Here is a 22,105-nt window from a genome sequence, read left to right as displayed (position 1 = left end):
GGTACTGTACTAAGTACTGTACTAGGTACTGTACTAAGTACTGTACTAAGTTTACATAAGTAAACGCTTAGTTTGTTAGTGAAATGTGAATAGTACAGTAACATGGATGTTTTATTAAGAAAAACTAAGATTTTTTTTATATCTTACTATAAAACCCAAGACCGTTCATGGAAACACATTAAATATGGATGCCAAAYATGTCAGTCACCATAAGAGCAACTGAATTTCAATTGGATTTCATAGTTCTTTTCACCACCTACATTTTCCACGTAAACATTTATTTTCTTGGAATCCTGTGGGTTTGTTTAGAGGTACAAATGGCAGTGGCAGCAAGGTGTAACACATCTAGAGTAGCAAGTTAAAACAGGAGTTTCATAAAGCAGTATTTCTGTTGAAAATACTTTTGTGATGTTAAATTGACAAATGTAATGGCATTCACCTGAACCGTTATGACGTTTTGGTTATTGGAGCTGGACTGGTCATCAGTTCACCTGCTGACTCTTTTCTTGCGTTACTGTTTTAAATCCACATTACATTTTTGTTTTCCTGACTCCCCGTGTATTCCACACGGTATCACTCCAAATAAAAGTGTACAAGTGTTGACGTATTTCTGAAGCATAATAATAATTTTTTTTTTATTCAAGACCAAAACTTATCATGTAATTTTCCTGACTAATCTGTGAGGAGAGGATAGTTCTGGTGACAAACAGTGCAGGCTTCTGGGACTTGTTTTTGTTTCAGTGAAACTGAGTTACACCCACGTTGAAGGTACAACTGTAGTATCCACTGCTGCTCAGTCAGAACACAAACCTATCTACCTGCTCTGTGACTGCTGTCAAAGCAGTAAAACAGGGTGCCACTCCGTACAGAGGAGGGAGGCGGGGGACTCTCTAAGCAGAAACCATGAAACAAAAAGGACTGAATGTCAGACAAGTCCTGACCTGCAGACTCCCAAAGTTCTTGTGGAGGAGGACAAAGGCTGTGCCTGCAGACTCTCCTCTTTCTGTCCGGTGTTATCAGTAGATCAGTGGACTGTGTGTGTGTCACAAGCCATAAAGAAGAGAAAATAAGTGTAACATGACACCTTAACATGAGAATATAAGAGTGGAACACAACACCCACTCTTTTAAAATTGGATACAATTCTGGGTCACGTGTTCTGACAAAGACAGCAATGTGAGCTACAGCACAACAAACCATTATGAGTTGAAAAACATAGTTTTGTTACGTGTTAATGTTTTATGGTGTGATATCACTTTAACAGACATTTGATTGCCTTGATGAAATAAACTGTCACAGAGAAAATGGAGCCGGGACATTATTTATTATTAGGCAGTTTTACAACGATCTATGCCATGAAAATGAATAAAAAACACAGCCCGTTTTTTTTGGTTTGTGCTCAGACCTGGTCCAGCATCTTATCATGTAGCGCTACAGCCGATTGCACTCTGTCTGTATTCAGATGCTTTTAATTCAMTAACATTGTTCAAAACTGTAATCTAATATTTTAGGAAGAATCTTGTTTTTATGAGATATCTTYTTAATATATAACAGACAGCTCAGTGATAATTTTAATGTTCTGTGACAGCTCTACGCTTCTGTATTCTGTCAGATACACTCAGATTAAAGTTTAGCCTATACTTTAACAGCCTTTTGTTGAACTTGACCCAATTTTGAGGATGTGTTATCAAATTTAGCATTATGTTTTTGTAAAAATTGTAATAAAAATTCTTAAACATTTTGACTTTTAAGAGGATTGGGGCCTCAGAGCAAAAAACTATATATTTTTAGTTCTTTTTTGTTACAATTGTGCCTTTTAATCTCAGAATTCTGTGATTAAGGTCAGAATAGGGGCTTTTTTTTCCCCTCAGAGTTCCAACATTTTATCTCAGAATTCTGAGTTTAAATTCATGTCGTAGATATGTTTAATATCTTCCACTGAAAACAAAATAGGGGTTTATGAGATCAGSGCATTAAATTTTATTTAAATTTTACCCCAAATCCCAACTTTTATAGAAGTGGGATTGTACGCATTTCATACAGTTTTACTGTTCAGTATAGCACAACCAGGATATGACACTTTTAGGCAAAATATATGATATTGTTATTTTTTTATTTCCCTGTGCAGGAAAACATTGAGCTGAAGAAAAGAGACAAGAGCGCTCAGCCTTTGCTTCGTTCAGCGGTAAACATCTCTTTGTTTTCTCATCTGAGCTTTCCCTAAACTAAAAAGATAATTGTAGGTTGACTCATCTATAACATGCAAACTCAGTAATTCATGAGATTTTATCTTGTGTGTTCAGAATTAAACTGTAATGTTTCATGCTTCATTTGTATGATGCATACATATCATGACTGTATATGAAAATAAAACTTCCTGGAGTTTTGTCCAGTGTCTGCTTCTTTTTCTTTTTTTATCTGTAGCAACTTTTCAGACTGCTTAAACTCCAGATATGATGATGACAGCCTAACTTTTTCACTGCAGAATGGTCATAAAACACAAAYGAGCAGGTGCAGTATCCTGAGCCTATTTGGTTGAACACAACCCAGCTTGCTCGTTGGATGAGTGGGTCTATTACAGTTTACAAGATATAGCATGTGGTTATGAGGCATGCAGGTGTCAAAGAGCAAAGAATAATRTTTGACTTTAATATTTTCACTTGCTGCCTTTCTTGGAGCAGACTGGTGACTCAGATAGGCAGACAGAGCTGTACATTTGTTTTTTAATGACCGCTTGGGACCAGATCTCAGTTACCTCCTCTAAATGCAAATAAACTCATAATCAGTCTGCTGTCAGCAGAGCTACTGATGTCTGTACAGTGAAGCACTGCAAAGCTGTGTTTCACAGTTTGCAGACTCAGTCTTTTTGCACATTTTTTTTCATGGAGCTTTACTAGAAGTTTGCAGTCATCCCCGTGGGCAAGATACTTCAACTGGTTTGCCTGCTCCTGGTGGTCTGAGGGTCTGATGGAGCTAGTGCATGCCAGCCTCGTCTCTGTCAGTGTGCCCCAGTGCAGCTGGAGCTACAGTGTAGCTTACTACCACAAGAGTGAATGACTGTAGTGTGAAGAACTTTCGAGTCTGTAGGGACTTGATATAGGGCTAAACAAGTTCAGTTCCTTTATCGTTTACCAAAGTACTAGCATAGGTTTCAAAACAGTGGATGGAACAATTTCAGAAAATCATTCCCAGCAAAAAGTTTTAAAAACTTAAAATATTTCATCATCTAGAGCAGGGCTATTCAACTAAATTGCTCCGCAGGGGCCACAGTTAATACAGACCAACAGCACAGGTGCCAAACATCTAGCATTTAAAGTCATTCTGTAAATAAACCAAGTATTACAAAGATCTGTTACCTTTTAAAATAGTTTATTTTACTGCATTTTATCATAGTTACAACATACAGAACCCTATGTAATAAATGTAGTGATAATAAAACAATATCAAAAACAAAAATAACACATTCTGGCCCATATTTAACACAAATATCATTTTGACATCTCTGACTTGACAACTTTTTAAACCAATTTATTTTCACTTTCATAATTTTATCTTCAACTGCTAGTAGTTTTAACTGTCTTAGATGTTCATTGAAATGCTTTTTACCAGCTTGGAGCCAAGATTCTGATGTTTCTGTAGATACCAAACATGTCTATGTTTAATTAAAAGAACCCATAGTAATTAAAGTAGAAAACCAGGTGTTTGGTCTTAAGATATGAAGGAATCAATTGGCGGACCGAAATTTGGTCACTTGCGGGCCGAATGTGGCCCGCGGGCCGCCAGTTGAATAGCCCTGATCTAGAGTTCATCAAAAGATGTCAAGAATCAGGTGGGATCTCTGAGCTCAGAGGACAGAACCATAAGTCAGTATTGGGGTTTTGTCATCTTCAGGCCCTCAGGCAGCACTGCATTAAAAGCAGGTCCAATTCTGTTCTAARCACCAGTGCATGGGTTCAGGAACACTTGTACAATTTTTCTGTATACACAGTTCGCTGTCATCCACAAATGCCTTAAACAATCATGAGACAAACAAATCTGACCAAGAAGACTCAGGACTGTTGAACACCTAATCCTTCGTGAGACAAAAATGAGACATCGTTCTCCTCCAGAAACTCCAACAGTTGCTCTCCTGAGTTCCAAGATGTTTACAGATTCTTGTTTTTTAACAAAAAGTGACACTTTACAGTAGAAATCATGGCTCTGTCTTGTCAAGAGAGATTTCCACAATCAAATTCAAAATAGTTTTTTTTTTATTATGACACAATTACCATTATATTCAGATTTACACATTACATGATGTGTATACTATACACACATGGTACTAAACCCCATGAACTGATCTAAACTAACATGTGGATGACGATTTCAAAAACCTTTGTTCTGTTTATTGTTAGCTACTGTAAACAAAAGGAAGAGCACACTCTTTTTTATTGACCTTATACTCAGGGTTTATATCTGCAGTCAKTTTGTGAAACTATGGAAGCCCATTTCCGCCACCCTGATAAAAAAATAAACAAAATTTGTATCTCATAATTATGAGATACTAAGTCATAATTATGAGATAGCTTTCTCATAATTATGAGATAGCTAAGTCATAATTATGAGATACTATCTATGAGATACTATCTCATGATTATGACTTAGCTATCTCATAATTATGAGATAGTATCTCATTACTATCTCATAATTATGAGATACAAGTTTTATTTTTTTATCAGGGTGGCGGAAATGGGCTTCCATACGAAACTGAGGAAAAATGTATAAAAATTTTCAAAATGCTGCTTTCTTTTCATGGAATCACCATTTTTTTTCCCACTGGATAAATTCAAAAATAATAAAATATTATTTATAGGCAGTTTAGGAAGTAGGGTCAGTTTTATCTTGGCAGTTTTGACACATCTTAAGTTTTGTGACCATTCTTTTTTTACATATTATATTTTTTCTTGATTATTTATAGGTTATTGTGGTAATTTCTTTTAACAGGCTGAACAAAGAACATTTGACTATATACTGGTGGCCAACAATGAGAAAAATGACCCTGAGGAGAATTCCCAGAAACGAAAGGCCTTCCTTCGTGTACTAGAACAGAAACACTTCACAATCACAGTGAGTTTCTACAATCTGCTGGTGAACATTCTCAGTCATCCAGGTCATGATCTGTCTAAAAAAGGTTTAAAAATGAAAACAACTGGACTCCTTTTCTGAAGCTGAGGACGTTTTGCTTCCCATTCTGGAGACTTTATCAATTTAAAGGACATTTTGAACCTGTTTTTTGTTTTGTTTTCTACAATGTTTTGGGAAGTTCTAAAATGTGAATGCTATGAATCAGAAAGAAACGACTGATGTGTATTTTGTGCTTTTACTAGGAATTACCTCATGAGGACAAAATATTTTTTGGGCTTCGTGCTCCCAGTGAGATGTTTGAAGACTATCAGCATCTGCTCAAAATCTCTGACTCCTGCAACTTTTCTGAAGACGTGAATTTCTCCCAGGCTGACCGGTAGGTAATGCAGACAAACGAATGCACACACATCCACTCACACACCTTGACTAAACCTGTATAGGTAGTTCTAGGAAATCGTGCTTAGTTTCTTTTATACTTCGTAAAAAAAAAAGTATTAGTTGAGCTTGAAAAAGCATCTACAGGAGCCTTAAAAGTGACAGTAGAAATGCTTTCTGACGTCTATGTTTTAATAATAAAATGTTTTTCAACAAGGAGATGGAGCAACATACCTTCCTTTCAGCAGCCATTATACACACGTTCTCCTCCCTTCCTTGAACTTGTCAAATTAGTGCTCTAGACATTTGACAGGAATGTTCCAAATAGCAATATATAATCTGGTTCTTTCTGATTATAACTAAAAAAAAAGGTCATTTGACATTGCATTGTATGTCTGAATTTAGATTCATTCCAAGAGTAAAACATGATTTACTTGTTATGCTGAAAATAAAGTTGAAGGGAGGGGGCTGGGAAACACTGGTTCCACAAGTTCCAGGAATCGGATGCCCTTTGTGTGTCATCTAATGAGAGGAAACACTGTTAATAGTGTTGATGCACTTTGATGCTGCATTGCTTACAATAAAACCTCCAGTCTATGGGAAATAATCAGTCCAATTGAAACTCCAAAGCTGGATAGTTTTTGTAACTGTTTAAAATCTCAATGGCAATGTGCTTGTCTAAGTATCTGTTATCAAGAATAACTAATGTGACAAAACCAGGAAGGCAGTTGCCTTCAGGTGAATCTGTTTGAAAATACTGCTGGCTGGAAGCTGTAGAAAAATGCACTCCATCCCACGGGTCAGAACTTACTTTTTCTTGCTGAGTCTTACCTAAACAACATGAGCGAAGTCCGTTCAGGCTAGAACGGAGAGAGATTTGTCAGCCTTTAACTGTCTTTAATCCAAGGGTCACACCCTGCTTCATCTCATAGGTTAGCCAGGCCTTGTAGCCTAGAGGCCAGATTTGACCCACCGGCCATATTTTGACAACCTGTAAAAGGAAAATTTAGCTCACTGGTTTGTTCCGTTTCACTGTCATACTTCCTACACTCTCTGTAAAATCAGATGTCAAACATTTAATAGATAGTTTACTAATCAGCTATTGTGATTGTTGGCTAATGATTATTTATTGTTACAGTGGTGGAAACAATTATTTGATACCTTCCTGATTTTTTTTAGAGTTACTGTAATTTGATAAATGAAGAAATTAAATCAAATTTACATAATGAAAARAGTGACAACCTATCTTCTTGCATTATAATTTAGAAAAGAAAAACACACAAAAGAATATTGTTCCAATGTTTATTTGTTTATGCAAATCCTTGTTTTAATCAGCTGCTATTTGACAGTCATGTGATTATGTGTTTTTCTGTTCTGTTTTTCTTTAACTAAATTGATCACTATGGTTTAGTTCACTGTTTTATGAAATACATRTGGTTGTGTTYGAATCTTAGACAAATACTTTGTTTTATTTTAGTTTAAATAATTCACATCTATTTCATTAAAACCTAGTTCCTTGTCATTTAGTATTTGTCCTGCCAAAGAAYTGAGAACAGCAYGGCCTGACYTTGGTTTTCTTTGTTAATGTGCAGACATTCACCATTTTTGTTTACCAGACCGATAATTTCTTAGACTAMATTTCTGATCCACCTGTTGACTAACCCAAAAGTCGAGGCCACATCCCTTAGTGTCTTTCTCTGTAGAAACTAATCCAGGACAAGCCACTCCACAGACAAATCTTCGTCCAACGAAGAGAAGCTGTTTTTCCCCCTCCCAGGAAAATCGGCATTCGGCAATGAGATTTGAAGTACTAATGAGCAAATCTTTTGCCACAGGTTCACACTACCATTAATCGTGACCAAAACTTCCATCTTTGAAGCTCCATTCATTTTGTAAAACTTTTATTGAGAAGTCTTTTATTTATTGAGAAGTCTTTTATTTATTGAGAAGTCTTTTATTTTGAAAAGAGAACAGGATTGGATTTGACTCTCATCGGACCTGAGGCAGATTTCCGGAGATGCTGAAAAATCATAACACTGGAAGTTTTACTGGAAGTAAGGAACCTGACCGGAGTTTCTTGCTGACCTGGGTGAAAACTTCCTAAACACAGCCCAGATCGCAGCCTGACAAATATCCAAACATACACAATCGCACCATCCCACCCTCATCCTCACCCCCACTCATTCAAAGACATACAAGGACGCCACATTCCACTCATACCCCCGATAAACACCCACCACCGATACCACCCAGGTCCAGGACATGCACCCACCCCCTACAGGAGGCAGCACACACCCAAACCCAGGGGGTAGACCCAATCATTCTGGGGTGGAGAGGAGCAGACAGCCAAGGCCCGRCCCGGGCCACACCAGGCCACCCAGCAAGCCCCCTGCCGCAGAGAAACCATGCCCRCGAACACACCAYCAATGGCCAAGCGCACACCCCCAGCCAACCACCAACCGGAGCCCAGTAGCCACTCCGGCCAGCGGGCCACCCATAGCAACCAGRAGCCACACTTCASGAGTCCAAGCAGCACCAGGGAGGACGGAGCTCCAACCCCGCCCCCGGCAACCCTCCAAGCCCCAAGCCCACCCRCAGCCCAGGACCACACCCGGCGGCCTGCCGAGTCTGGTGTGCCGGCCTGCGTACTGATTGTTGTTGATGTTAAAACTCTTAACAAAATTTGAATATCCACAATAAGCTGTATGTTAGTGATTTATTTCGATTCTATAAATAAATGAYCTAGTTTATTGCTAGATCAACTTGAATTCACTCACTGAAGTCTGYCTTATTTGTGTGGTCTCATATTTACACAGAGAAGTGGTTTGTTTCTTTAAACAGAAGAACCCATGAATTTCCTTTTAATAAAGTTTGTTATAAGAAGTGTAGGTGTATAATTCACTATAATTATTTATTTCTGATGCTTTTATGACTTAYATGATGTAGCATTTTGAGATTTACGTATGTGACAGTGGACATATTGGTAGAAGGATGTTTAACGATGCAACTTTCAGGATAAAGACAGAGATAGGCAAAAGTAGTAGAGGAGTAGGTTAGAGTGAGGACAGAGGACATCATGGGCAGATTGACACGGAGGAGGATGACTCACTGTGGCGGTCCCTGAAGAGGGAACAGCTGAAAGAAGTTGACAAGGGAAATGATGGCATAGTCTCTATTACCATAAAAAGGGTTTCTGACATGAGTTTTTAATTCTTCAAATGTAGATCTCTTTCAAATGGGGATTTAAACATGTTTTTAACAGTATTTTCCTCATGCCATTATAACTAACTTTTCCTGTTCTCACAGGATTCGAATAGTTAATTTCATTCTCCGTGAAGGTAGGTTAAGAACATTTAATTATCATATTTAACATCATTATTTGTAATAAATAGTATATAATTTGTAAATATGTCATAGCCTAATCAAACATCTTTATTGAATATCAAAAATGTATTTTAATATTTAATATGRTATAAATTATGATTATATTCATCTTTTATGTGTACATGTTTTCTCTTTTCAGAGAATGTGAAGGACTTGATTATGCATGGTGTGTTTGAAACCATGTTCTGTCTTCATGAGGTGAGCAAACCCATAATTACAGTGGTTTGAAAATGTATTTGTCCTGCACAGTACATTTTTTTCTGTTTTGCCTTTCCTGGAACTTTAAATGATTCAAAAATTTGAATAAAAGCAATTATGACTTCAAACTACTCCTGATTCATACTGGTGTACTGGTGGGATTGTTTTAAAAAAGCCCATATTACATTTTTATAGCTACAGCTATTGCCAAATAAAATTCRCCTGCAAGTAATTTGTCAAAAACTCTAAACCTGAAAGTGACAACACACCTGATGTAAAAAGTGGTGGAGGGTTGACAAGGTCGACACTTTTCCACMTGAAGGCTGTGTCCCATTTAATGCAGACCAGACCACATGTAGTGTTGTTTCTTGGTGGCCCAGCTGAAATGCTTTATTATGCAGAGGGTCTCACCACTCACTCATTTATCATAGCACTGGACAAGCTATAGACAATATTCAGTAAATTCAGATCTGCCGCAATCAGAGGAGGAAGCTGGAGGAAGTTCTGGTGGCATTACTCCCAGCTTGGAGCCTCCAGCCAAAACAGGAGGGCACATCCACTCTTTTGACACTCTTTGCAAAAGAAACCCTTGCTGAAGGTGGTATTGCAGCAGATGCTGTTCCCTTYGGGTCTGCAAACTCTCATTTAGACGAGCAGTCTGCATGGTCRAATCACCTCTTTGGACTGCTGTCAACTTTCCTCTTGCAGATATGACTGCTGAGCAGAGACGCATAAATGCTCCCTATCTGGTGTTGGTGGTTCACATACATATCTAGTATGGTACCATAGAGACTATAAAACAGCTTGTTGTCTTGTATAACTAATTATATGCATGGTGCAAATTTCACCAGCTGTTTCTGTGCTTTTCAAGCTCAATAGTGTGAAAATCTCAGTCTAGATGTGGTCTTTCTCAATGAGGAGTTAAAGCTGTTTTCTTGATTTGAGCGTACACCATGGTTCAATAGGAAATCCATGCAAGTCTATGTACATAAGGCCCCAGGTCACTGTTATATTCGTTGACCTGATTTTGGACGATTTTCCACTCTGGTGGAGCGCTTGGTGCTCATTTGACCATTAAAATATGTGAATAGAGGCCTTTTAATCCTTCCTGTTGCCTTAAAAAACACACAATACACAATCATTCTATTTATTATATATGAATTTTGTGATACAACAACCTTCATGTTGATCTTGTTTGTTGTTAGTTTTAATACAATRTATTGTTAGGAAGAGGTAGTGGCATATTGTGAAAAATGTATTTTTTTTTCTTAAAGGTAAAATGCTTTTGAGTATGTTAACATTGTTTGTAGGTAATAATACCCTGATTACTGTATGTTTGTTTTTCCAATGACTCTCAGAAAACAGACCAGAAAGAGCTACAAACTATATGGGCTCGGTGGTCAGCTCTTTTTCAGCCACAAAAATTTACAAAGATCAGGTCAGTTTGTTTTACTTTTTCATGTTTGGGATGATTGTTMAATAGAAATATTTCCAAAATCTGTTTTGCTCACTCAATTATTTTGGAAATTCTTTAAATACTGGATTATTAAAATTTCACACTAAAATAAAATGCGTCCGTTTACCTAATTTCCCTCTGGGATCAATAAAGTATTTTTGAATTGAATTGAATTGAATTGTCCAAAACAAACATGTATTCTTATAACTGCACATTCTATTATCCACCCCTTGCTTGATCACTTCATCCAGTGCTTTCTTTCTGTTTTTCTGTAATTTGAAAAAGCCTCAGTAATTGAACCAAAAAATGGATAAAATGTGGTCACGTTTGTCAAATCTAATATCAATGCAGGTTTTTTTTAATATTATATAACTTCTGACCCCTACCCACAATGCAGTGGTGGGCACCAGTCTCCCAAACCACACTTGCGCTAATCGCGGACCTAAACTTCTGGATTGGGATTTAGGGATTTTACTAATTTTTTTTTCAGACAATGTTCAGATTTGCACTTTCTAATTATAAAACTGAGTAGTGCTAAACTAAGTTTTTCAATTTAAATTTTTGTTTTCTACWGCGGAGAAGGAAACTGACTATCCTCACAGTATTATAGTATCACTTGTTTAATTATATTTTCATCATAATTATCYTCAACAGTGGAGAGAGAGAAAGCTGTCTCTATTCGATACAATGAAAACCCATTGTATGGAACTAGCGCCCCCWCAGATGGCTCTACATTCACAGAGTTGACTGTCTTTCTGAGTGACAGTTTTTATTTAAGAGAGTGGTCCGACAATTCTTTGCGTGRYAGGAAGCACTGGGTGACACTCTCAGTCCCAGCCCTTCTCCATCTGAGTGCCTGTTGCGATTCTGATCTGCGGTTCGGCCGAAGTGTGTCTCCAGGTTCCAACCGCGTAGAACCATGCTCAGCTGTGCAATTTGTACCTCCTCTCCGATGATTCTGGGTAGAAGTGAATACAGCATGCTTGCGATGTCGACTATAAATTCATGCTCTTTTGATTTTTTGAAGTGAAGACTGTTTCCTATTCTCCGTCCTCTACCCAGAATGTATCGCTTCAATTCTACAATAACAGTTTAAAATTATTAAAATATCCTGCATGCCTGTTTTTTATGTCTTTTTTTACCAAAGCTCTACCATAAACATAAGAAAATGACCAAGAAGCAGCAGAACTAATCCATAACAACTGTTTAACRCCATGAGGCAAATGCCTGTTTCAACAAATCACCTCCCCAAACTGCAGCATCATGTGCAATGCTGTGAAAATAAACAACTGTGCCTCTAGTTGGCAGTATTGTGCTAGCATGGCTCAGGATTTTACTAGAATRTACTCAAGTGAACTTTGAGACTAATTAGCGCTTTAGATTTAGCTTCCACTAAATTTTATTGGGTATATGCRCTTTTAGAACTTGTTGACCTAAATAATATTGCAAGCTCTTTAGAATTTGTGCAATYAACTTTTTTGAMTTAGTGCTGCCCACCACTGTCAGAATGCCWTGCACACAGAAAATATGAAACGCCCTATTAAGAAAGGGCTTTTGTAAAAATCTGCCCATTCTTGAGTTGCACATTGTTGGGGGGCCAGCCAAACTTAATGTTATATTTTAGTTTGTTTTTATGGCATGTAGTAGGTAGCTACACTTCACAGTTCTTGTTGTGCTAAATAATAAAAATAAACTTACAATGCTACATCATTAAAAAAATATTTTTTGTTCAAATGTGTCCTCTGTAATTTCAGATTTTGATATCAGATGTGTTTTTTGTTTTGTTTTGTTTTGTTTGGGGTGGGGGATGTTTGTTTTCTTTTTGCAGAGACTACTTTGGAGAGAAGGTGGCACTGTACTACGTGTGGCTAGGCTTGTACACTGCACTGTTGGTTCCAGCTGCAATTTTGGGTGTTGTAATCTTTCTCTATGCACTTGCCTTTTTCAACACCAGTCCTCTCATGTGAGTCAAGTACATATACTGTATTCAGGCATTTATAGAAATATTTTTATAAAGGCAACTGTACATATTTAAGTACTGTATTGACTCTGAATATGTTTAACTCGCAGATAAATAACTGCCAAATACATGTATGATTTTTTTTCATAGAAATGTTGACTGTGGAGACAAATAAAAATGTTTACATCGATAGCTATAAATATCAACTTTGGGTTTACTATATTCTGAGTTCTGGAGGGGGATGGGGAAGGGTTCAAATACATGRCCTCACTTTACACTGAAGGTCTGCGGCTGCACCTAACCCCATCCATAAACACCACAAACAGGATAAGGGACCAGGGTGGATTCCAAATGTTTGATTTATAAAAACAAAACAAAGAATTGAATGAATCTTTTGTATGGATTTCCCTCTCCGTTGTGCCAAATCTTCCAAACACCTAACCCTTCCTTCCCCCTGCCTCAAATACAATCAGAAATTTAGAGAAAACACTAAATATTAATGGTATTTTCATCTTTGTGTGCATTGACAGTCATGAGGTGTGTAACTCCAACATCACCATGTGTCCTCGCTGTGATAAGAAGTGCCAGGCATGGCAACTTTCTGACACCTGTACCTATGCAAAGGTGAATTTCATTCATTCATTCATTCATTCATTCATTCATTCATTCATTCATTCATTCATTCATCCATCCATCCATCCATCCATCCATCCATCCATCCATCCATAAGCATATGCCCTGCCATGTTGTGGGTGTGTCATCAGTGTTTGCAACTCCCCCACACAAACACGTTGTTAATTTTAGGGTAAAGGGTTAGACTATAGAAGTGACCAATAAATAAATGGATGTCAATGGAAAGTCCCTATGAGGATAGAGAGACAGTATGTGTGTACTTGCTTTTACTACAGAGTGAAGACCATTTGTGCCATTGTTACTAGTTACTATCAAAATGAGGTCTTACAATGTCCTCATTTTGATGCAAACACAAGGATGTGTGTGTGTGGGGAACTGGTATTTTGTGACATGAGGACCATTTTAAGCCAAAACACCTACATGTGTGGACCACTGGTACACATGGGGACCTAAGCGGAGTCCTCATTTGGTCTAAAATCCATTGGTGGGTTGGGGGTTAGGTTTAGGACCAAGGTGTGAGTCAGGGATTAGCRTTGGAACTAATGTGAATTGAGTTTAGGTTAGGGTCAGGCTGTAGAAATTAATGGAAGTCAATGGAATGTCCCCATATTTATAAGTGGACGTGTGTGTGTGTGTGTGTGTGTGTGTGTGTGTGTGTGTGTGTGTGTGTGTGTTGATTTATTTTTTATTTTTTTTTACCTTCGTACAGGTCAGTCATTTGTTTGACAACGAGGGCACCGTGGCTTTTGCCATGTTCATCGCAATCTGGAGTGAGATTTTTTTATATTTAATCACATGTGATGAATTGAAAGCTGATTTTGTGGATTARTTATCTATATGTATTTTACAGCCACACTGTTCCTGGAGTTTTGGAAGAGAGAAAGAGCCACACATGTGTGCAAATGGAGGGTCTATGACTGGAATGATGAGGAGGTATGGTTCTCTGTCAAACCTGCTAATCTTATTTTGAGGTTCTGTAGTTCAGAGTTTCTTGAGGCATTTTATTTTATTTTATTTTATTTTATTAGCCTTTATTGTCCCGCAGAGGGGAAATTAATTCTCTGCATTTTACCCATCGCACATGTGAACACACATGTGGAGCAGTGGGCTGCCAATTACAGCACCCGGGTAGCAGCTGAGGGGTTAAGTTTGGGCTAGTTGGTTCGGGGAGTTGAACCAGCAACATTCTGACCACAGACCTATCTTCTCTAACCTCTACMCCACCACACCCCTGAAACATAATTAGTTTTATGTCATCTGGTTGTGTGGCACARCAAAACAGCTAACAGTTTTGAATCAGGAGTGGGGACAAAAACTTGGATCTCTGTTGTGTAAATGTTAAATGATGCAAAATGAATTCATCATCTTCATCTTTGCTTTTTTTCCGACAATTTGGCTAAATTTTTTATTAGAGCTGAAATGGGTCAGAATATTGAAATTAACTCTTCTAAGATCATAATGACTGGTAAATACAAAAGAAATAGTTGAATTTTTTTTACTGAAGTTGAATGATTTATCTGTGTCAAAGTTTAAAAAAAAGAATTGCTTCACTGTGTTCATAGTACTGTAAGAATTAATTTTCTTGCTTTTTCACTGCTTGTGGTTTTTATGTTCACAGGAGGAACTGATCATGGAACTAGTAAATAATCCAGTTTGTAAAGCCAAAACATATAAACACAGTTATTGGCGTAGCACTCTGGTCTTGATCCTGATGACTGTAATGGTAAGACAATCACTACCACCACCACAAAACCATGGATAAGGGCCTACTAAACAAACATCTGTAGGTTTAGTGGCAAATTGTGTTTATCAGAACTTGACCATGCCTTCCCTCCACACCCCGCACCCCCAGCCCCTGTGGTGATCACAGCAAAATGCACAGGACGTAGTTGCGGAGACCGTCTTTTTAAACTCTAAGCTACAACATTGATAAGCCCAACTTGACTTGAATTCAAACACATATTTTTCATTCAAGGACATTGCATCAAGCAATCCTCCAATAATCTTGCAGTAAGTGAGCATTGATAAAGCTACCTCACCATTTCTTACCAACCTACACTGCCAAGGTGGAGAGCCTTGGCAGGTTGGCTGTAAAGAGAGGAAGATTTGGTAAGAAATTACCATGATCTTCTACATGAGGTGTGTTGACACAAATAATGTAGTCCTGTCACACTGTAAAGTTTTAGCCAACTTATGTCGACTTGTGAATATTTTGTTATGAATAAATTACTCATATAGGTTATAGATTCGCTCATTATGTTAGCATTACAGTATGCATACATCCAAAGGAGACTTCCAATAGCTTTTTTGTCTGACATTTTCAATGACAAAATCTTTCATGAGTAGACTAAAACATTATGACAAGGTCTTTAGCTGTTTGCTAATCAATGAATAAAGGAGCTCCAAGTGTTACTATCTTGCACAGCTGTTGATAACGAAGTCTATATTTTTTATTGTTTGGTTTTGAATAGTTAAATGTTAATGAATAATTCAACATCAAATCCACCTGTTGCTGTTTTTGCTATAACTAAACACAAACTAGTGTTTAAATCAGTGAGTCTCCTGGAATACTCACATGTACAGTTCTGATCTCACCGTGATCTGAAAGAAAACACATAAACAAGCTTTTGTTAAAATATTTTGTAATCAAATAATCCATGGACTATTTTCTCTTGTTTATCAAAATTATTTAAACAGAAACATTAACTTCTTTATTCATATATTATAATCTTTGGTTTTCTCGGCGCTTTCTCTGAATACCTTGAAGGCACCAATGGTTCATTCAAGTCAGACTTTGTGACAAACATTACTTGGTTATGAATTCACATTATTTCTTTATTATCTTATCTTTTCTGTAAAGCAAAAACATTGTCAAATAAGTGAGAAATAAGTTATTCTTTATTATGCTAAAAACAAGAGGTTTTTGTGATTTTGTTGTGTTGCAGTTGATGGTGATCATCGGTATTGCTCATGCTATTGTGGTGTTTCGAGTGGTGGCTGCCCCCCTTTTGTCTGAAAGTGAGTGGAAGTTTTTGGAAGACTATGCCAACATTGTGGTCGTGCTGCTTGGAGCAGTGCTGCACTACATCACCATTCAGGTCATGACCCGGGTGTGTATACTTGTACTCTGATCCTTATACTGGATATACAAAGATGGGAGAAATGTATTTCAGTGACATTTTTTTCACAAAAGTTTGAGTCACTTCTAGCCTGGTAAAAACCATCTCCTTGTCCTTCACTTTGCTTCGTACGAGGGTCTGGACWCTCGGCTATAGAGAAGCGATTCTTGCTGGAGGCGTGGCCTCTGTTGAAGTTTAAAATGATTGGATCGGTTGGCCGCAACGCATGTATGCGCCAGCTAACCTATGAAGGAGGCTAAGCTAAGAAGCTAACCAGAAATCGCATGCACTGTGAACAACCCTACTGAGAGGAGAGAAGTGCGGAGCCACRTGAGAGCTGCTGCTTTGTCAGACAAATATTAAAATTAATTTGGAAGCCATATCAACAGGAATTGGCTTCATTTACTTCCTCCACTGCCATTGCTAAAGTAGGAGACACTGTGCAGAAAATCAATGTTATCATTCAAAACTCCTTCTGTTTGCTGATTGACCCAGGTAAAATTCTACCAAAGAAATCCTTGTCTATGGGAGAAATCCCAGATGGAGCAGTGGAAGGAAACTAGAATTGAGCGGAACTGCGTAGGAAGGCAAGGGCCAGGCTAAGTCAGTTAAAGAGAAACTTACCTCAAAATCAACTTTTTTTGTTGCAGATAAACTGTCTAAACGGTGCCTTAAGGGTAATACCTTTCTATTTACGACTAAAATTCAACATTTTGGACTAAAATTGTTTAAATGTACAATATTGAGTCTAAAAATGCCTTTGTGCTGCTCTCTATGGGTTTAACTGTGGCTACTTCATTTGAACTTCATTATTTGTTCAGAAAGTACCGTATGACGWGCTGGTACTATGTGACGTCTCACAGCACAGCGTTCAGAATAAAAGCCTCTCTGTAGAGACACGCCCTGCATAGATGCAGGAGTTAGCCATAGCATTGTTGATCATAGCTGTGGTAGAAGCTGCCTTCTCCTCACCCACAGTGAAAACATGGAGTCTATCWGTCATAAAACAAACTGAATTAACTTACACATCCTCTTTGTGCTTCAAGAGTTTTTCCAAACTGTTGTAGTTGTGTCACGTAGTTTAGATCGGGCCAAAATACAAACACACTCGCACACACTTCCACTTTAAGATGAAAATCTAAATTACAATACAGACCAAAATTCTTATAACTTATACATTTTTATGCACTTCTAAGTTTGAGTGTTAATCTTTAATTAATGCTCAGTGTAAGCTTTGGTTTGAGCAGAATTATAGAAGCAATAAGAATCATCAATAAAGTTAGCTATCTGGATCACACAAATCCATTATTCATACATTCAAAATTATTAATACTTACTGATCTGGTGAAATTACAAACAGCATGTGTCTTACTCAAAGCACAAAATGAACAGTTACCAGAAAATATTCAAAAAATGGTTTTAAAATAAGGATTTTACAATCTCAGAGGGAAATACAAATTCAAAATTTGTAAGATCAGATCCACAAGAAGTTTTTTGCATTTCAGTTAGTGGTGAAACTGTGGAACAGTTTGAATGTGGAATGTTATGGAAATARTTATTTAACAAAGACAGAAATACGTGGTCCAAGAATGAAGGTATTCTGTGGAATAATCAGATGAGTTTTATTGCAACAACAGGAACACAGAGAACAACATACTGTAGATCCATTGAACTGTACCCCTTCTCTCTGCTCCTGTTTCTTCTCTGAGGCTGTTGAGGCCTCATATAAACTGTTTAACAAAAACTAGTATGTCATCTTAATAAAGCAAGATTTCATCCTAAGGAAATGCTGGGTCAAGGGAAAACACAAAGATAAACACAAGTGACATCTAAGAATGATTGTTGTTAGCAAATCTTGTTCTGGCTATAATCACTGATGAACAGCATGTCATGAAAACCTAGGTCATTAAAGTATGTCATGAATTTCTGGCTTAAACCGAAAAGTATTATTTCCATTACATATAATTTAAACAATGTCCAAACATTAAATAATTTAAACTTTTGTTTAAGGAAATGGTTTGCACAAAATATGAGGGATTGTCTTGATGTATTGTGTTGTTGTTGTTGTTACACAGCATTGNGTGTTGCATTAAGCAGGAATCTGAAAGTGGAATGAGGGTATACTGATATGATACCTATGGATAGGATGAAATCTTTTTATTTATTTATTTTTTGAAGTTGCTGGAGGAGGTGAGTTTTGAAAAGTTTGTACTTGTACCCACTCATTTGAACATTTATTTGTTGTATTGCTTTAATTTTATTTGGTAATTTTATTTGTAATGTGGTGTTCAATAAAATTTAAAAAAATGAAAAAATAAAATAAAAAATAGGTTCCCCTCACACAAGATGATGACTTTTCTATGAGCCAAAACATGGATGGTTTTTAAATGATGACTTCTCTGTTATGAACATCTATTTAAAAAAGAGAGAGAAAACGCTGAAAATTGACATCAAGTTGTGATCTTTGCTAGTCTTTGTCTAAAACTGAGCTAAAAATAATAAAATAATAGTTTTTTCTCAATAGTCTGGAAAAGTTTTTTTTTAAACGCACAGGAGTGGAGCAAAGTTTTGCATTTAGGCTTCTGGAGAAATATATTTAGATTTTTTTAACATACAAAGTTCTTGGTAATTTCATGACTGTGATATTGCTCATCGTTTTTAAAWTTTTTTTTCAGATCAACAAATGGGTGGCACTCAAGCTCTGTAATTTAGGTGAGAATAGTTGTGTATGAAACATTTTAATGTTTAAAAGTTTACACTGTTTAAGCACTCAGCATTTAGTGATCTTTCTAGTATATTTACTTGTGTGTTTTGCCTTCTTTGTGTTCTTCAGAGAAGCATTATTTAYCAGCAGACAGAGAGAGAAGTTTCACAGTCAAGATGTTCACCTTCCAGTTCTTCACCCTCTTCTCTTCACTTTTCTACGTGGCCTTTTTTCTGGGCAGGTATGCAGTTTCTGTTCTTTAAATGCACTAAAACACTGCCATTAAGATGTATAATGTTGTTCATCTGGTCTTTTTTGACTTTAGAAATAAACACAACAGATTCTGTAAGTGAAGTTTTTCAACAGGGGTAGTGGTAATTCTATCATTCTATCCATTTCATCCTGGTGACTTTAACAGTTTGTGTGAAGATAAGCGCGTTCTCTCAGCAGTTGAAATGTTTRTGTATATTTATGCATACTTTGAAGCAATATTTTAATAGTCTGCTGTGTGTGTGGAACATGTCACACACAATCTGCTTGTGCTTATGCAACATTTACACATGAGGCCCCAGGTCCCCACCATCCAGAACAGAAAAGCAGTTAAAGACTGTAGACCTTGAACTTTAGGAACAAGTGAAAGATTACTTCAGTTTTAAATGTTGTGAATTCATCATATGTGGTGTTGTGGTAGAGCAGCCGACTTGGGACCAGAAAGTTACAGTTTGACTCCCCATCATGCCCACATGTCGTGGTGTCCTTGAGCAAGACACCCAACCCCCAACTGATCCCTGAGTGCTCACATAGCTGCCCGCCCTCTGCAGGAGACAACCTTATAACAATTAGGTAACTATTGTGTTTTTGTGATGTTTTGTTTCAGGGTAAATGGTCATCCAGGACACTATGTGCGTATTGCAGGGTATAGACTGGAAGAGGTAAGAGGATTCACTTTGTTTTGTTTTTCCCCAGAATGCCATTTAAACTCAGACTTGTYGTTTAACAGTGCCATCCCAGTGGCTGTTTGACAGATCTCTTCATCCAGATGGCAGTGATCATGGTGCTCAAACAGACTCTAAACAACATTTTTGAATTCACAGTTCCGTGAGTTTTGTTACATTTTAACTTCATGTGTAAGGAAACAGTTATAGATGTAGTAGTAGTAGTAGTATCACTTTATAAAAACTGTGTCTGTTTCTCTAATTGGATCTTTTACAGCTGGCTGAAGTTCATTTTGAGCTTAAAGGCTGGAAAGAAACTATGGAAGAAACGTAAACACCCCTGCAGTAAAAAATATCTTGATGATGATGAATGTGTTGAACCATGTAATGACTGCACACTTCGGGACTGGCTGAAAAACTATCACTTGTCCAAAACCGATTCCTTCAGTTTATTCAATGAATTCCTGGAGATGGGTAGGTCCTCTGTTTGCAACATGGAGGCATTCAGCAACACCAGCTTGTATTGCTGTWTTTCCATCTGGCCCACTGCTCTCTTTGCTTTCTAGTGATCCAGTTCAGTTTCACCACCATATTTGTGGCAGCCTTTCCTCTTGCACCTCTTCTTGCTCTCATCAATAACATCTTTGAGATCCGCCTGGACGCCATCAAGATGGTCCGCTTAGAGCAGCGTCTGATTTCCAAGAAGACCGATGACATTGGTGAGAATGTGTTTGATTTTAGCAGAGTCAAAGMTTGTTTGTAAAACTGGATGATTTAATGTCAGTTCATTGTGGTAGCTCATGAACATAAATATTAGTTAGGCAGAGGTTTGTTTTGATCCCTGAACCTCCACCACACCCATATAGAGGTTAGTATAATATAGTAGAATGTCACTTTTATTTTGCATAGCACATTTAAAACAGCAGTTGACCAAAGCGCTTCACAATTTACACCAACTATCATAGCCTAAAATCAAGATTAAAACAATAAAAAAAGAAACGCAGAGATATCCACAGCAGACAAAAAACAAGTTGAGTAAAAGCATCAGAAAAAAAAAAACTCTTAAAAACCAGGTGTGTTTTTAAAAGAGATTTAAAAGTGGAATTGAAGATGCCTGTTTAATGTCTGAGGGCAGGTTGTTCCAAAGTTTAGATGCCACAGCCAAAAAAGTGGCACCTAATCTTTATAGAAGACCTGTCAATGAGCCAAAACCAGCAGAGTGTTTACATGGGGCGGCTGTGGAAGAGTGGTTAGGGGAGTCGTCCTGGAACCGGTAGGTCGCTGGTTCGATCCCCCCTTTCCAGTTGTCTCTGTTGTTGTGTTCTTGGGCAAGACACTTCACCCCCAAAGCCTCTGTGTGTCYCATCAGTGTATGAATGTTATTGGCACTGATTAGTCTCCATAGATGATTGTACATGTTAGCTTTGTGTAGACCTACAGTAATAGAGTGCTGTGTGAGGGCACAGATTGAAGTGTGAAGTGAGCACAGAATCATGCTATTTTTGAAGCCCTGAATTATGTTTAACACTTCTGGAGTTGTGCGGTGTATGGAACACAGAAGTTGTTACCTAATTCTGATGGGTATCTATTTGGCCATGGCCCGTGATCGATTCCCCATCCATGGCTGATCGCTGAGGGGGACMTGATCTCCAGCCTTGCCTGGGCAGRTCGRGGTAAACCTAACGGTGTCAACAAMYGACCTGTTTACCGAAGGGTACTGGGTAAGGTGGTAAGTATGYGGCCCCMCTGAGTTCCTCCTACTGGAACAATGCACACAGGGTGTGGCRGTCCAGGGYGTCAGGACCTTAATCRTGGCCCAGTCTTCTAAGAGGGTTAGMCTCGCTCATATGCACCATACATTTGCACYACACACGTTGGATCTGRTGAAACCCCTGTAGGATGCCGGACTTTGGTGTTACCTGGGGTCCTTCATGTCAGGCAGCTCCTAATTGAATTATCTTCTGATTGTCAYCAACCYCTAAACCATCACATCCCCTAGTCCAGTTTAGGCGACTAGGCCRTGGATGCAATGGGACGYAGGCATACTTTACCATCCYATTTACTCATATCTGCTTGAACYTAGYCCAGGTCATTTTTCTCTAAAGCTAATTTTAGTGGCTTTATGCCTCATTCTAACTGGATTATATATTTTAAATGGAATTTATTAAAATGTGTGGAATTTAGTATTAAATATAAAATAGTTTGTACCCCTGAGGAT

General features: G+C 37.7%; 1 protein-coding gene across 1 annotated transcript in view; it reads left to right on the top strand.

The window, feature by feature from the left end:
* Positions 1-2,127: 2,127 nt before the first annotated feature.
* Positions 2,128-22,105, top strand: part of LOC106516739 (anoctamin-9) — a gene marked incomplete at both ends in the record, with an annotated part of 22,977 nt that continues 2,999 nt past the window's right edge. The window contains 18 exon segments of the mRNA XM_014007240.1: positions 2,128-2,184; positions 4,983-5,105; positions 5,366-5,499; positions 8,805-8,836; positions 9,022-9,080; positions 10,439-10,518; positions 12,365-12,499; positions 13,027-13,120; positions 13,839-13,899; positions 13,980-14,062; positions 14,748-14,852; positions 16,075-16,239; positions 18,924-18,960; positions 19,082-19,193; positions 19,830-19,884; positions 19,953-20,050; positions 20,165-20,361; positions 20,454-20,606. Of these exon segments, the coding sequence (XP_013862694.1) occupies positions 2,128-2,184; positions 4,983-5,105; positions 5,366-5,499; positions 8,805-8,836; positions 9,022-9,080; positions 10,439-10,518; positions 12,365-12,499; positions 13,027-13,120; positions 13,839-13,899; positions 13,980-14,062; positions 14,748-14,852; positions 16,075-16,239; positions 18,924-18,960; positions 19,082-19,193; positions 19,830-19,884; positions 19,953-20,050; positions 20,165-20,361; positions 20,454-20,606 (1,780 nt within the window).

The sequence above is a fragment of the Austrofundulus limnaeus genome, unplaced genomic scaffold (genome assembly GCF_001266775.1).
Source record: "Austrofundulus limnaeus strain Quisiro unplaced genomic scaffold, Austrofundulus_limnaeus-1.0 Scaffold40, whole genome shotgun sequence".
NCBI lineage: Eukaryota > Metazoa > Chordata > Actinopteri > Cyprinodontiformes > Rivulidae > Austrofundulus > Austrofundulus limnaeus.
This window is presented reverse-complemented; position numbering and strand designations above follow the sequence as displayed.